We start from the raw sequence: 16,774 nt of genomic DNA, 5'->3' as shown, positions 1-16,774 counted from the left end.
GTTGAGGTCTGGGAAGCGCTTCCGCTCCCTTAAGGCCAAAACAGAGAGAATGAAGAGGAGCTTCTTCCCCCAGGCTATTCGGGGCCTGAACCAGGTGTAGGACTGGACTCTCCCAAACACGTCACTATAAGACTGGACTCTCACACACGTCACCACACGCACCACCACACATTTCCTATAATCCTATAATTCCTATAATTTATAATCCTTATCTTTATAATCTCTTCTGCTATTTGCACATTCTTTACTGTAAATTCCTAAGTTAATTTGCAAATTTTTGTAGTAAATTGTAAATATTGTAGAACTTTTCTTCTGTCATTTAATGGTCGGGCATTGTACAGCTACAAGCATTTCACCCCCATGTCATACTGTGTATGGTTGTGTGTGTGTGACAAATAAAATTTGAATTTGAAATTTGAATTTAATTGTCAAAATCCACCATATTTGTATTTTACTTTTCTATTAATTCAGGAAAATGTCTCACTGACTCCTTACGATAACCTTTAAATGTGCGTGCAAAATGATTTTGAGACTTAAAGGAAACAGAGATGCATATAGGATTTTAAGAAATTTATTCGTTAATTTTTTTCCACAAACCGAAAATTATATTTAGTTACAAAATTTTCAATAATTTTTTAAGGTCTGGTGAAATGGGAGGAAACATTGTGACAGTCATATGAAAAGCTGGGATGTGATGCTGTTGTTTCATCAGCTAAGAGAACAAGACCAGAGAGATCAGCGTTGTGACAAAGAGCAGACGGCCAACAGCTGTAGTGCCAGCAGTTGTACTACTGGGCTGTGATGTAGTTGTCATCCCAGCACTGTTGCAGAGGTCACCCTGGCAGCAGCTGATTTCTGCTGCAGTGATTCCTGTGATCTGTGGAGATTGTGTGCTTGAGCAAATCAGCTTGGAGGCGCAGCCCTTTACAGTCACCTTTTGTCCTTCTGCAGTCACTGAGGAAATGAAAGGAAGGAATAACAGAACATTTGTCTGAGCAGAAAAGAACAAACATGCAGACACTGAATCCTGTCGGTATATTACTTGCTGATGAGATGCAGTGGTCCTCATTTCCGTTGCAGTTTAGAGTTTGTGTGCAATCGTTTCCAACACATTGGAAGCACTTTTTCCCATTTGGAGATGAGATGCTGCCCTCTGTTGAATACAGAAATATTTGTAATATTTGTTTCCCTGCTTATTTTAACTGTGTGCCAAAAACATCAGCTTGGAAAAAAAACCAACAGAAAACAATATGTTACTAATATGTTTGTTTGAGAATTTTCAATCAGGAAATTTTCACAGATTGATTATTTTGCCCTGATCTATTCAAGCAAATACGACGATTGACCCACTTTAAAATTTCTCAACATATTTGATAAAAAGATTTTTTATTTTTTAAGTTTCAAGAACAGGAAATTAGATTTCAAAATACCAAGAAGCATGATAGAAATTACCAGGGGCATCTTGAGAGTTGCAAAGATCAGAGGTGCAACACTTGCTGGTAATTAGAGTTCGGGCGCCTCCAAAGTTGATTGAGGCCTGAACACACTCCTCAGCCGCAGCACAACTTTTACCTTTAATATCAACCAGTTTTGAACCACCTGCAACAAAAAGACGAACCATTGAAAACTGAACCAGTTTAAAAGAAGAATAAAATAAGAACTATACAAAATCAAACCTGCGTATGAAGCTATTCTGACTGATGCACACTGAGTGTTGGAAGGACATTCTTTTGTTGTCTGAGCACAGCTTCCAGAGAGGTCCGGTATGCATTCGTAACATTTCAAAGCACAGGCTGATAAAACAAAGATAAAGACAAGTAAACTTTCTCTTGCTTCCAATGCATGGACATATTCTAAAACATTCACTAAAACAGTTTGAAAAATAGATGGCTAACAGTACAATAAATAGTGCAATCATTTGTAGAATTGACAAACCTTCACTAAGATGTAATGACACTTGTTGTAAAAGCATTAAAAAAGAAAACATTTCATTGAATATTACAGAACTTGCTGGTTTAAAAATGTTAAAGAACAGATAACTGAACAAAAACTTGCCTTTAGGGAGCAGCACAATCCCAAGGATCAGCACAAAGATCTGCATTGTGTGATGGTCAGATAGAAGTGAATTTCTGTTTAGTTTCTGTTCAGTTTATAAGTAATTCTTATTGGGGGGAAGTGGTCTTCTTGCTGTGACCACTCCTTAACTCCTCCTTTGACAATGAAAGAACCTGACTATCAAAAACAAGCCTTTGAAACAGCATATATGTATATATGAATAGACTTCATAGAACCTATATCTAGATAATTAAATTGGTATTAGTTAGAATTCTCCAAAGTTAAAATAGAATAACATAGAATACCTGAATCTCAACATATGTATGAGGAAGAATAATATCTATTAAAACTAGTTTAAAAACCTGTTTAGTTCCAGTTTGTTTATTTGTTTGAAGTTTTAGTGATAATAAAATGCCTTATTGATTTTTGTATCAGTGTATTGATGACAGGTGGCTATATATATGCTTCTATTCATAGCTGAAGTTTTAGTGTTATTAAATTGCTGATTTTTGTATCATATATTTGATGGAATATTCTTTAAAGTCGTTTCATTCTATTGCTAAAATATGTTTAGGCTGCATTTAGGCTGCAAATCATTTTCTTTTAGAACGGACGTGAATTGTTTTTTTTTTTCTTTGATAACCAGTGACTGTTTCAGTTGTCAGCAGAGTATGTTTTAACCATGCAACCACTCTAGTGGCACTGAATGAAAAAAAAACTGACTGTGATGCATGCTACATGCATTCTACAATACAACATATATCTTTAAAAAACCAGGCCCACCAGTTCTCTCTTTCATTTTTACCATACTTTTTACAAAGGTAATAACAAGACAGAAATCTGTATTTTCACCTTATAAAACATGTTAAGTATCAGTGCATCAAAACTGAAACACAGTCAAGAATGACTTGAATTTAAAAACTATTCTCGCATTTTTATTAGACATGTGCTGAGAGAAGACACTTTCTTTTCCCGCTCACCACCTCTGCACAGGCTGTAACTTTATCTGTAACTATCAGAATTCCTGAGGACAGTCCCAGGACACTATAGAACAAGCAGGACTCAAAGTCTGAATAATTATATTTATTTTATGTCCCAGTGATGTTTTTTTTTTTTCAACATCCCATTCAGCTGCACTTCTTTTGTCTTTGTGTGATCTGATCAGTGAAATAAAACTGTACATAAGAGCAGTTAAACACGTGTCAGCAGAGCAGACGACTGTATTCAGAGAGGGCCGAGGACTTTTTCACACCATCCCAGATACGAGCTGCATAGTGAAACCTGTGAAAACAAAGAAAGTTAAGACAGGAAACAGAGGGATAAACTTAAACGAAATCCCAATAATGTCTCAAGATTTCACAAAATTACAGTGACATAGTACAAAGAAGAAAAAAATCCAAATATTATGCATTTCTGCACCAACCTTAATTATTAACACTTTTACTTTCTTTATATGGCATGGAAATATGTTTCTTTTCACTGTAGTATTTCATTTTCAATTGATATTGTTTTAAGCATGTTCAGAAAAAAATTAACCTGATATCCCACAGCAAGAAATATTTTTCACTACTCTGAAAGTTTTGTGCTTGTAGGTACATGCAGCAAGTTGCACCTCAGAAAACTATTTCACAACAAACCACCAGCGCTCATTTTCTGTTGTTTACAAAAAACAAAACAAAAAGACAGCAGGTTGTAGTCACTGAAAGTAAAGGGAAGCAGAGAGACCCCTCATCTCTAATAGATATTTTGCATTTCTTCCACAGGGATTAAAAACTGTTTCTATGAGAGTTCAAAAACAATGACATTTATGATGGCTTTGTTGAGCAAACCAGTTTAAAACATAAAACTGATTCTCACCCTGGGTGCAGGATGTATTTACTTGGTTGTCTCACTTTTTTTTACCATGGATTAGTCACCTACACTTTTTGAATAGTGGAATATGAATAAAATAATTATTCATTTATAAATAAATAGTACTGATATGATGTTTACCAGTTTTTCTCAGTGAGAATAGTGTGTGACAGCTGACAGCGGGGCATGGCCAGTATTTGGCTGCGGAGTTTTGAAACCATGGTGGAAAAGGCCGGGTGTCCTCTATAGCCGGGGAGCAGAGAGAACAGTGGGTACGTTCCTGACCCTAAACAACGTACAAAGATTCATTTATTTTTCACACAACACACGAGATGTCACTTGAGTTTTACCTTATGAGAAGAATAAATGTTTGTAACCTGCTTTGGTCAAATTATCCTCCCCGTCATTTTCCTGCACAGGAAGCAAAAACATATTGACCTCGGTTGTCAGATAGTCCTGCCCCAGGCCTGGGAAGACATTGCAGTCAAGCATGGATAATGTTCCTGAGAATAAAACACATGTTATAGTTGTGGCCAGCCTGTTAATCCACTTCAGAAGTGATGCTTTGTTTACAGGACTACAAAACCAAACACATTCACTAAAAACCTTTGAACAGTCACAAAATATCATTTTGCTCACAAGTACAAAGCAAACAAAAGGTTTTCATCTAGAAACACCATAAACCTGATGGAGCCTTTTACCACTCCTGAATGCACATTTAGAACTTTTGGGTTAAATCATCAGTGATATGTATGGAGGTCAGAAGAGAGGCACAACAGTGATTGTCTACAGCCATCTGTATAACATGGTAGAGGGTCATAGTTTGGGGAGGTATTTCAGCCAGTGGTGTTGATAGAGTTATGAATGCAGAAAAGGATTAATTTTGACATTGATCATGGGAGAATGATCCCAAACACACTGTCAATGCCATGAAAGCATACCTGGCTAGAAAAACACTCACAGGAACACTATCAGTCTGGGGGTGGGCGCTATAAACCCCCCACCCAGAAATTCTTCTACCCAGCAACTGCGTTGAGGATATGTCTCTATATACTCCTGGATAAGGAAAAATAGCAACAGCATGAGTATCGGATGAGCAAGGGAATGAGACTCGCTATTGTTTGACTTTCACAAGGAGGATGCCAAACAAAATGGGGTAATTTGCGAAACATGCTGTAAAATTATGCCCCTAAAGGTATCAGTACCACAAGTTCAACTGCAAAATTAAGACCAATTTAAACTCTGCATGTCAATGTCTCCCCACACCAAAGAAAACCTCAAATAAACCATCTGTGATAACAGTGACTGTTCTTGGTCAGTCGTTTTTATAGTCATTATGTAGACTTTTGTCTCTATAATTTGAGGTCATCACATTTTTTTATATGTTGTAAAGCACAAAGGAGCACCTTTTTAATTTCAGTTGTTTTGTCTCGTTAATTATTGCTCAAAGTTTTTTGTGCTGCTATGATCTTTATTTGTTAAAGGTGTAGTGTTGACCACAGAAAGAGACTTACTGTGACAGCATAGTCATTTGTGAAAAATCCCTGTATGAAACTGATGGTTACTGTTAAAATAAAACATGTCAATTCATTCAGATTCTTTGTAGAAAAAATTTAAATGAGTACACCAGTGTCATTTTTGGCACTGCATGATTGAAAATGACACTTGTTTTGGAGGTTATTTAAACATATCGCGATATATATCATGTATCTTGATATAGTAAAAAAATTACACAATATAGATTTTCCTCATATTGCCCAGCCCTATATCAGTCATGGATTGGCCTCCCCAGAACTTGGACATCAAAAATAATTAAAACTGTTTGCAATCATCCATAGAAAATGTAACAAAAGGCAGCCAACGTCGAAAGAAGAGTTTTGACTGTCCTTCAATAAATGTGGAGAACAGTTCCTGAAGACTGCTTAAAGAAATGATAACAAAGCTTTCCTAAGAGAGTTCAGGAGAGAAAAAGTAGTCATTCCAAATACTGACTTTAAAGTTTCGTATTTTCCTTATACACTGCATTTCCATTCATGTTTTGAGGGGTGACTCAAGATTTGCACAGTAAATGGTAAATGGCCTGTATTTGTATAGTGCTTTTCTAGTCCCTAAGGACCCCAAAGCGCTTTACACAACCAGTCATCCACCCATTCACACACACATTCACACACTGGAGATGGCAAGCTACATTGTAGCCACAGCCACCCTGGGGCGCACTGACAGAGGCGAGGCTGCCGGACACTGGCGCCACCGGGCCCTCTGACCACCACCAGTAGGCAACGGGTGAAGTGTCTTGCCCAAGGACACAACGACTGAGACTGTCCAAGCCGGGGCTCGAACCGGCAACCTTCCGATTACAAGGTGAACGCCCAACTCTTGAGCCACGATCGTCCCAGTACTTTAAATGTAGATAATTTCTTACCATTTACTTAACTTTTTTTTTGCCACCATATCACATTCATTTTCTTCTACCAGCTCCCTTACTGGCATTCATTACTACTTACACATAAAACATTAACATAAAGAGAAATTTGTTGTAGTTTTGCACCTTTGTATTTGAGGTGAGAATGAGCCATTAATTTGTTGACCACCATATGCATGTTCTTCAGATTTCTTGGGCAGAAATCATCCCGTCTGGCCTTGTTCTGGAGGAAAACTGGGGGAGAAAGAAATTTAAACTTTGACATGCTTAAATTTGGTTTGTGTGTCAAATATAGCGCGTCAGCATTAAACAGCCACCTATATGTGGATAATACTCTGCTCCGTCATCACTGCCTGAAGAGCCGGTGCTGTCGTGGCTTGCAGATGGTGTGGAAGGTTTCAGCATCTCAGCAGTCTGAAGAAACCTGTCCATAAAGGTGACACCATAATATAACTTCAGCTGTGGAATCAATTTGTGTCACAAGAAGCAATAATAATGAGAATTAGATCATTTTACTGAGTGGAAAGAGTACAGGTAAAATTTGCTTGGATAGTTACATATGTAAATATACAGAATCTGCCATTTTCCTGCTGTGCCAATGTGAGATGCTACTTGGCAATAGCCCTGGTAAAAACCATTGTTTGGTAATCTGACATTGATTTTTCACCAAAGGATGCCAAAACAATACATAATCATATCAATATTTGTGCTGATTAAAACTGTAGCTTTCTACTACAGAGATATCATTTTAAGCTATGTACAAAGCCAGTGAAAACTTGCTTTTAATGGCAATATTTTCAGCATTAGGCAAGAATGCTATGCAAAGGGAAAAGGTTTTTAATCACATAGCCAGAGTTGCTCAGATTGTTTGTTATGCTGTGTGAAGAAAATGAGTCATGAACTGATCCAAATGGATTGTGGCGTACAAAAGGTAATAAATGTCAGCACATGTTAGATGGGCATGGAGTCTGACATTTTACACAGGTCTGGATTTGCCTGTTTAAAATGTCAGACTGGCTGAAAGAACAACATTGCTGAGCTTATGAAAAAGCAAAAACAAATATCCTTTTAAGATATAGCATGAAATGTTCAGCATTCCTTTGAGAGTATTGGGCTTTAAAATTATAATCACAACCATCTTGAGAGCACAGGTCCATCGCAGACCTAAAATACTTACCTGTAAAGGTTCAAATCAGTGAACCAGTCTTGAACCACAATTACAACATGGCACACTGTAAACAGGAAGGCAGCGATCTGAAGAGACTGTAGAAGAATTATACAGAGAGTACAAACATGCTTTATTTGTAGAAAAGAATAAATACGATCACTAAACCAACATCAAACAATGAATCCCAAAACTAAAGTTCACAGGTGTTTAGCACCAGCATTCATATTATTATATACTGTCCTCCGCAGGCCAGCCACATACCTGCATCTCAACATATGTATGAGGAAGATTGTATTCTGGAGGTAACTTCCGATCATTGTTGATAAGATGATCCAGAATTGATGGGCTAAGCATTGGCTGAAGAATGACATTTAAACACAGTGAAACATGTTGTTGCTTCAGCACAACAAATCCTTAACCACAGTTAGACATCTTGCAGTTCCAAGGTTAACATTACAGACAGTTTGTACCAACTTACATTCTGACAGCAAAAAGAAAATACTACAGTAAACCGTAGAAACTGTCATTTCTAATCACAATACTTCATTCATACCTGCGTATCCAAGAAGATAACTCTCTCCTGTGTGATGAAGAAATCAATCCCTGTGCTCTGATTTCCACCTCTTTCCTTGATTTCTTGAGTCTGGGGTCTGAATACAAAACTCCTGTTCAAACAAACACACGTTTTTATTCAATATCACCTCCAAAGAACTGTTCAAGTGATTTTTCTCAAATTAATTATTAAAGTACTCGCATTGATCCTTTAAAAAAAGAAATGCATCTGTAATTATCAGACAAATATAGAGTATTATATTGAGTATATTTCATATTAGAAAAATCACATGGCACACCACCAAACAAAATGTTACAAAAAGCATATTGATAATTTTTCCCTGCAGGAGTGGAACCACAATCTTCCACGACACACCTATGTGCCACGGCTCAGTGGTTGGGAACTAGATGTTCTGCGTTTTGATGGCAGGGATAAAATGTATTCAGACAAGTTCTACGGTTGTATTACCTCATTCCCTCTTAACTTAAGTAGGCATTTCACTTGAATAAGGGAAAGTGCCTCCTGGGCACCTCCTGGGTTATGTGCGTCACACTCTGATGGATGCATCGGAGAGGAATTTAGGAATCAGTTTGTTGCCCAAGGATATTTGGCATGCAGACTGGAGCACCTAGGGTTTAAACCAATAACCTTCTAAATAGTAAATGAAATGCGCCATCTCTTGAGCTTCAGCCATCACATCGCCGTTCCCTACAGTTTGTGTGTTGGATCAATTTAAGTGAATGGCAATTATAGAGTACTTTTCTATTATCAGTGACCACTCAGCGTGCTTTAAGACAAGCCAAAGACCTTTTTCCTGTCTTTTTGTGTAATTAAGCACTTTCATCATTTCAAATCTTCTGCAATTTAAAAATCACCAGTTAAGCCTATGTGCATGAGTTTGGCCCAAACCAAAACACTACTGATATTTCTCACGTGAGTCATGCGGATATTGCTCAACAAGGAGGTTTTTGCCAAACCATCAGGGACTCCAAATTTTTAAATGCAAGTCATGAAATAGTATCTAGTCCGGTGTAACTGAAACTTTGGCAATCATTTCAATGCAACTGCCGCCAACCTCCATCCAGGAAATACAGATTTTTCCCAGTGGTTGCTATACAGGTGTGGAATGGTCTCTAACTGGTGTCCCATTCATTTCATCCTAACCCATCAGCATGATTGTCACAGGTCCAAACTGAACACCGTATATTTAGTTGTCATGTGTCTGCAAAAACCTCAGTAGTGTGTGTAGTGCAGAACACTTTACATCTTGATCTTATTCTTTAACCTTACCTTTGATCTTCCTCAGGAGTGTTGGCAGATAACAGCGACATGATGGTGGATTTCCCAGTTCCCTGCAAGCCAATAACTCCCACCACCAACATGTCTGTCTGGTCCCTCAAATACTGCAACACATCACAACAACATCACTCAGTTTCCTTTGATCACATATCATAAAGTAAACTGAAAGCACTGTTTAAATCTGCAAAATCAACTAAATGTATTAAATGCTATGAATTTACCTCCATGGCACTGTCACACCAATTCATCTGATCATCCACCAGTTTAATGCTGTGCTTCATTTTCTCCGGAGGAAGGAGTTTGGACTGCCCAACCATGGCTGGAAGTCACATGAAAACTTGTGGCCTTAATTATTGCACATGAACATACTTTTGAATTTGGAGAAGAAAATAAAATGTCTTTTTGTAGAGTCTATAACAACTCACGGTCCAATGCACTGCTCGATGCAGAAGCACTCATTCCTCTGTTTTGGATCTGGTATACAGGCTGAGTAGGTCGCTGCCCTTCCCTCTCTATCTTAGAGGGTGGACCAGAGGACTGTGCAGCTGACTCAGTAGGTGTCCCTGGCTTCACTCCATCGTCCCTGGCCTTCATTAGCATGATGGGCTTCTCAAGGACTGGTGTTCCACTGACAGGTGTATTTTGTGAGGGCTTAGCCTTAGAATATATAAACAACAGCACGAATTGGAGATGGAAGTGCTTCGTAAGCACAAACAAGCACGGCTCGTTTTGTTCTGGCATTGTGAATATTCTTTGATTTTGGCTATTCTTCCTATTCGGTTAGGGTAAGCAAAATGATACCTCACAAATTTAAACTGTAGACTATAGTTTGTGGTCTCAAAGACAAGCCCACCTACCCTTTCTCCGGGAGGTTTTGCAAGAATGATGGGGGTCTTCTGAATTAGAGGACCTGGTGGATCCTCGCTTCCATCCTGGAAAGAAAATGATTCGAGTAAGTATTTTGATGTAGAGAAGATAAAATCAGAGGCCAAAGCAGTATATCGTTTGAAGTACCCTTCGCTCTCTCGGTTGGTAATCCCGATCTCGACTGGGTCCGGACAGATTTTGCCCCGGAGGGCCAACATCTCTGTCCCCTCGGCGTCGCCTCCTCCTGCGCCCTTGCCCATACATGCCGGGTTGACTGTGACCGGACTCGGACATATCGCGACTCACCTGGAACAGCTGATGTTTACAGAAAGCTTGTAAACGACGGGTAGTAGAGCCGAGATAAAGCTATTATTTATAATTAAAATTCTGTTTCCTAAAAGACAGACCTCTAATACCGACGCCTCAAGGTATGGCTTTTAATATCGTTAACATTTAAACGTAAAAATTAGCTAGAAGCTATCATTATAAGTCAACCCGAACGGTGGTTATAAACAACGCTAGCCAAGACTTCCTGGTGAAGTGTTTGTTTCGTGGCTTGGCGTTTGCCGTGTACGGTTCAACTGAGCGGATAAGGAAAGCGATAATGTTCCACCCGCCTGGAAATCTCTTTTGTACAAAACAAATGCATCTTGTTCGTCATGTAAAAGAAGTCGATTTGAAACACAGTTAAAACATGACTAGTTCCCCTGTCAGGAACTATTTTATCACACATATAATATAATATAATATAATATAATATAATATAATATAATATAATATAATATAATATAATTAGTTTTAATCATTGTTTTGAAATCTGAAATTTCCCCAGTAATGAAAGCTGTATAACAGATTTTTTTCATAGTTTCATCCTAATTTAAAAATGAAGTCAAGTCAAAGTCAAATTAAACTTTATTGACTTGACTTCATTTTTAAATGAATGAATGAATTAAATCTGATAAAGCTGTTACACAAGAACATTTTAATCTATATTTCAAAAAAGAGTCACATTTTTAAAAATTTGAATAAAACTTGACTTCGACTATTTAATTATGCACTCATTTGGATTGATCTCGGGTTAAGTAAACCCGCAGTATTTTGTGTTTTGTTTTGTTTTTCTCTCTTCATAAAAAAAACAAGAAAAACGGCATGCTCAGCTCCTAGCCAAAAAATCTATTGAATTGTTTAATTTATAAAGTTAATCTATTTATCGTCAAGGACTTGCAGCACAATCTCAATTTCAACTAGTAATTAAAAAAACCCCACTGTTTTAATATGACACTGATCTAAACACATCTGGAAGGATAATATTATAAATGAATAAGGAAAATCTATCTTTATGATCTTCTCCTTTGCTTCACATTGTTTAACTGTTTTGGTTCATTTATCTTATTTGTCTTTCTTTTTTTAAAGCCATACATCATGACAGGTGTCACTTCCCTGTTGCTCTTGCTGCCCTCTCTCTGACACAAATCACGCCTGACACTTGTCTCACTCCACTCTCTTCTTCACCTCTCTTGTGCACTGTCTTTTACTTTGGATGGATGACCCCAAATATCTAAGCTCATCTACCTTGACTACCTCTACTCTTTGCAACTTTGCACTCTTACACCTGCCTCTCGCTCTTTCGAACATGAATTCCATCTTGCTTCTACAAACTTTCATTCCTCTTGTTTGCTGTAACACCCTCCCTTTAGGCAAACATCACATCTGTAGTGCTCCTTCTATGCATAAATTATTACTTCCGCTCACTGACCATCACTTCTCTTCTTAACCCAGCTTAAAATACTATTTGCCATATCTTCCTGGTATAAGCGTTATCCCTCTTTAGTTACTACAGCTCTAACATCACCAGGGTTCTTCAAATCTTCTCCATTGTTCAGGCATCCACTCACTCTGCTTATTTAACATAAAATGCATATAAACATATATGCATAAAAAGAGATATTTAGAAGATGCAGGGGAATACGTTTCTTAGTGTATAAGCTTGATTTCAGAAAGAAAAAAGTAAGGTGTCTCATAATTTTCTTTAAATAAAAATTAATGAAATAAAATAAAATAAATAATGGGCTTCTTCTGTTAGCAATTTAGCATGAGATCGCTTTGCATTAAAGATTTATTTTTTAATAAATCTGTAGATTAAAAATTGCAGCAGCAAGCTGCAAAATATTTATATTTGTAGTAAGAATAATTTAGAGTTGCCTTGGCTTGTCCACTCAGTGGGTAAAGCACATCGATGCATTGTGGGAGATGGAGGCTCATCTCTTCCGGTTCAAACCGGATGTAGATGAGTTCGGAACAGCGATCTTGGACGCCATAAAGGACAGGAGGATTTCCCGAGGTAAAAGTGAATTGTTCTTTTTCTCTTTGAAATATGGAGACCTGTTTTTTATCCCACCTACAGCTGGATTTGCTCATTATACCAAGTTAAGCTACTTATATTTTCACAGTAAATGAGTTGCACGAACCGTCTGCTGTTACCGGTATTTGTGGACGGGGTAAGTGCATCTAGTATAGTATTAAGTCAGCCACAAGAGAGAACGTGTGTTGTTTCTTCCAGCAAATGTTGATAGTTCAATGGCAAAGTGGCACTGTGATACTGGAGTGTGGATGCCTGAGAAGAGTAGTCATTACTAAACAAAGTATGTTTATTTTAAGTATTGAAAAATTTTATTGAATTGTTTTTATTTTTGTTATTAACCTGTGTACTTTGAAAAAGTGCATACTTGTCACAGCATCACAGGAGAGAGGTAATATCTTGAATTTTAGGGGGTGATTTTAATTTCTTTGTGTTTGTTTTGCTTTGTTTTTTTTTTCTAGCCAAGACCTTGGTTTACTCAACAACAAAGCTTCCAGATAATAACAGATATTAAGCTATGTAGATGGCATTTAAATGTTTGTTCAGTTATAAATATTAATTTATTATTAACTTATTTAGTTGTGGAAGCCAATAGACTGCACGTAAAAGATGGATGTGGAAGCAGATGCCTGTTCTAGCTCCACCCGATGTTGAGTTACAAAAATATTCATATTATTTTGGAGTTGCAGTAAACAGGGGAACTAATGGAAGTCGAAACAGTTTTTCTCTATCTGTCTTTTGAGAACAAATTTAGGACTTTTAATACCAGAGTGTTTGGAAAGTGGATCAGCTGGCAACAAGAGTAACTTTAGTTTTTAGCATTTCCATGACGACTTAATTTTTCTGCCTCACAGATTGCCACTTGACTACCTTAGGGTTCGCGCTCTTCTTGAAATAAAGCATGGAAGTTGGTTAACTAACTTTAATTCCATTAGGGCATAAAACTGCAAGTACAGACTACCAACTTGTGCAAATAAAAAAAAAAAATGCCACAAATACTTTAAAGGTTGGGCTGCTTTGCTTTACAATAAGGTTGAAAAACTATACACTATATTTTTGACATATTAGAAGCTCTTTAACTGAATAAAAAAGATAGATGTAGCTTCCGGTTCTGAAAAGTGAAGCCAGTGCTAAAGTTCCTTAATCATTCATTGAACCATCTCATCTAATGGCCAACAGGGGGCAAATCACCTGATTTAAAAAAAAGTTAATTTAGTTAATTCTGGTTTCCATTAGTGCCATTAACATTTACCATTTCACATCAGTCTGGTTTCAAAAAACTAAAATGGCTACTGTAAAAATTCTAATCTTGTGGCCTCATCAATGGTTAATATTTCAGTGTCTTATTGATGTATTTTTCTGTCTCTTCTATACAATGTTTTATGTCTTCACACATCATAAATACAAACGAAAAGCCTGCAGCCATGTGAGCAGGTGTGTGAGGCTGAACTTTAGCTCACGGTCACTGATGTGCTGTGAGCTAGCCATCGGTCCATCTTTTATTCACCAACGTATGGTTCATTAGAAAATCTGGTTCAACCATTTGTTTTTGAGCCATTTCAGACAGTGTTTGTAAATCTTAGGAGCATGTTCACACCTGTGGTTTGTTTTCTCTGGTCCAAATCAGTTGATGAGTTGGTAAACTTGTAGCTTTTCCCCATGATTTGGTTTCATGCTAAATGGCTAACAGAAGAAGCCCAATTAAAGAGAACTCTGAGCGAACCAAAGTGCATCACTACAAACCATGTCAGAATGTTTAGTCCACTCATTGTCCACATGTCTCTGGGGCCACAGGTATAAAAGTAAATGCAGGAACAAGGTGCTATATTCTGGACTATTTCAACTGATTTTTGTCTTTTCTGTTCAAAATTCACAGACTGTTATGTCAGCAGACTCGAGCAGCGACGAAGATGTGCACCTAGTATCAAAATGTTGGGAATGTGGGCAGAACATCCACAACTTAAAGAAATTGATTTCACATTATAAAAGCCACAATACCAAAGCCACATGCCACATCTGCAAGGTTAGTTTCCGTCGCCTGACGTCACTCTCTACACACTTGGATAATGCGCATCTGCCACCTGTCTGCAACAAATGCCATCAGTCTTTCAGCAATGTCTGGGAGCTGAACAAGCATGCAGAGAAACACTGTACAGACTCTGAGTTTATCCAAGAAGATTCCTCTTTGATTTGTAAGAGGCAGAGCAGTGACAGCTCTCCTAATGAGAAGACAATGCAGCAAAATGCAGATACTGTTCAACATGACTCACTGCCAGCACTGAGGTCTGAACAGAGAGCTGATATAAAGCCTGAGATGCCTAAAAACAGTGTGGCGTACATACTGGGTGCAGATGATGAAGATCTTAGCACTGAAAGTGATTCCGACATGGCAGAAGATTCAACAAGCTCTGCTTCTGAAGATGAAGTCATGACACACTCTAAACCTAATAAACTGCCTCCAGATCACTCTGAAACAAATGGTCGCTCCAACTCCAGTTTTCCCAATGATTCTGGTCATTTTTCAGACTGTCCAGATTCCCAAACGACATGTGCACCCTTTCCTGCTGCCAATAGTGTAATGTGCACTGTGTGCGGCAGAGGTCCGTTTAAGTCAATTAAGCTCCACTTGCTGCACTGCAGTGGCGTAAGAGTAAAATATCAATGCTTTCTGTGCAAGAAGGCCTTTCTAACTGAGAGTGCTGTTAAGAAACACCACTTGGCTCTGTATGCCTGTGACATCTGTGGCCAAGTTTTCAGTCACAAAAACTTGTACTATAGCCACCAGTGTCCCAAAGGGAGAAAATCGCCTTTGGTGCTTTTCTGCTCTGAGTCAATGCCGAAAGCATGCAACATATGCAAATTCCTTTTTACCTCTGAGAAATATTTAGTAGAGCACGTAACCAAAGTTCACACGTCAGTGGTCAGCACCAAGGCGTGCACTGTTACTACTCCATCACTGTTGGCAAAGGATAACCGAGGAGCCCAGAGCACAAAAATCCAGCTGCAGTCAACCAAGTTCGTGAGCAAGGCCATTAATGGAACACACAGTGATGGCCAAACGTCAGGGACAAATGGTGCCCTAGCTCAGCCAAACCAACCGCCTTCAAGTAACCTTCATTCCCCTTTTCCTGTGCTTTCAAGACCCCGGGACACATACCAAGAGGGTGCGCTCTTTAACCCCCCCTCACAACCAATGCCAACCATCCTAGCCATGTTTGAGAATGACAGCCATCGCTTGGCTTTGATGAAACGCATGAACAGCAGCTGGCGCTCCAAGGCGCCTTACCCTTGCAGGCAGTGCGGCGCTGTCCTGCGGCAGCCCTCGCTCATCATCAGCCACCGGTACCTCCACCGAGGCCACCGGTCGCACAAGTGCCCATGCGGACGAGCTTTTAAACACAGGCTGCACCTCCTGAGACACTGTATTCAGCACGCGGAGGCCATAAGCTACATCTGTGTTAGCTGTGGGGACACTTTCACAGGAGCTAAACTCCTGGCGCAGCACCTGAAGGGCGGGTCTCCAAAAAAACCTCCCTCTGGCTGCACGTGGAAAAGAAAAGTCAAGAGAACATGCAGAATGCCCTTCACATGTGACTGCGGAGAACTGTTTCCCAGGCCTTCAGCATACATATGGCACCAGCTTAAAAACAGGACAAGTAACAAACCAAAGAAGCCTACGGTGTGACAGAAGTACGAATAGATCAGTTTTTATTTCTTCAAGCAACAAATCAAAATAGATATGCCACACATGACACCTGCTTGTCACCAGTCTGTTTAATTAATGTGTCCTCCAGTGACAGAAATAAAGCAAAAACATAAACACACTCATTCTAAATGACTTCGAATTATAAGCATGTTTTAGATGGTTATTAACATGTTTTTTTACCATGTGCAAATGTTACATATTTAGTTTCTCATACATTTTTCTGCTGCTACACTAACTACCGGAGTTAAAAAAAAATAAAATAAAATGAAAAAAAATAAAAATAAAGGTAGCCAACAAGGAGGCTTTTTTCCCAGCACTGGATTAAGTTTAAACAAAACTCCAGTTAATCCTCCAGAGAGAGAGAGAGAGTTGGTCCAGTTTTGCAGCTGTTCTCACAAAGTGCTTTCTTATTAGTGACATTTGTACAGAGGTTTGATTAAATCTTGTTTTCTGTTTTAATACAGCTGAAAATGTTATGCTCCTTTGAGATGCTG

At 38.5% G+C, this 16,774-nt stretch overlaps 3 protein-coding genes across 5 annotated transcripts; 1 reads left to right on the top strand and 2 right to left on the bottom strand.

Annotated features, from left to right (window-relative positions):
* Nucleotides 1–564: 564 nt before the first annotated feature.
* Nucleotides 565–2,101, bottom strand: LOC146658872 (uncharacterized). Its single transcript, XM_085424125.1, has 5 exons — nucleotides 2,003–2,101; nucleotides 1,677–1,890; nucleotides 1,453–1,599; nucleotides 1,043–1,153; nucleotides 565–954 (listed from the first exon to the last, which is right to left on the bottom strand). The coding sequence occupies exons 1-5, from the start codon at nucleotides 2,099–2,101 to the stop codon at nucleotides 713–715; spliced, it is 813 nt and encodes a 270-aa protein (XP_085280251.1). The 3' UTR covers nucleotides 565–712.
* A 1,022-nt stretch (nucleotides 2,102–3,123) lies between these two features.
* smg9 (SMG9 nonsense mediated mRNA decay factor) lies at nucleotides 3,124–10,805 on the bottom strand. Of its 2 annotated transcripts, XM_085422619.1 has the most exons (14): nucleotides 10,623–10,805; nucleotides 10,363–10,530; nucleotides 10,206–10,280; nucleotides 9,774–10,005; nucleotides 9,570–9,667; nucleotides 9,340–9,452; nucleotides 8,050–8,161; nucleotides 7,758–7,853; nucleotides 7,506–7,591; nucleotides 6,646–6,752; nucleotides 6,455–6,562; nucleotides 4,284–4,409; nucleotides 4,048–4,192; nucleotides 3,124–3,336 (listed from the first exon to the last, which is right to left on the bottom strand). In XM_085422619.1, the coding sequence occupies exons 2-14, from the start codon at nucleotides 10,507–10,509 to the stop codon at nucleotides 3,258–3,260; spliced, it is 1,524 nt and encodes a 507-aa protein (XP_085278745.1). In that variant the 5' UTR covers nucleotides 10,510–10,530; nucleotides 10,623–10,805; the 3' UTR covers nucleotides 3,124–3,257. The 2 variants fall into 2 exon arrangements, with proteins under 2 accessions (XP_085278745.1, XP_085278744.1); XM_085422618.1 differs by having other exon boundaries at nucleotides 10,363–10,804.
* A 1,598-nt stretch (nucleotides 10,806–12,403) lies between these two features.
* On the top strand, nucleotides 12,404–16,764 carry LOC146658870 (uncharacterized). 2 transcript variants are annotated; one of them, XM_085422613.1, is made up of 2 exons: nucleotides 12,404–12,556; nucleotides 14,451–16,763. In XM_085422613.1, exon 2 carries the CDS (start codon nucleotides 14,457–14,459, stop codon nucleotides 16,257–16,259), a length of 1,803 nt encoding a protein of 600 aa, XP_085278739.1. In that variant the 5' UTR covers nucleotides 12,404–12,556; nucleotides 14,451–14,456; the 3' UTR covers nucleotides 16,260–16,763. The 2 variants fall into 2 exon arrangements, with proteins under 2 accessions (XP_085278739.1, XP_085278738.1); XM_085422612.1 differs by lacking the exon at nucleotides 12,404–12,556 and adding an exon at nucleotides 12,584–12,713 and having other exon boundaries at nucleotides 14,451–16,764.
* Nucleotides 16,765–16,774: the final 10 nt, after the last annotated feature.

This window comes from Rhamphochromis longiceps, linkage group LG11 (genome assembly GCF_057381845.1).
Source record: "Rhamphochromis longiceps isolate RC_006_pf linkage group LG11, R_longiceps_female_GT1.1, whole genome shotgun sequence".
In the NCBI taxonomy this organism is placed as follows: Eukaryota; Metazoa; Chordata; class Actinopteri; order Cichliformes; family Cichlidae; genus Rhamphochromis; species Rhamphochromis longiceps.
Note: the sequence above shows the minus strand (reverse complement) of the source record. Positions and strands in the feature narration are given on the sequence as shown.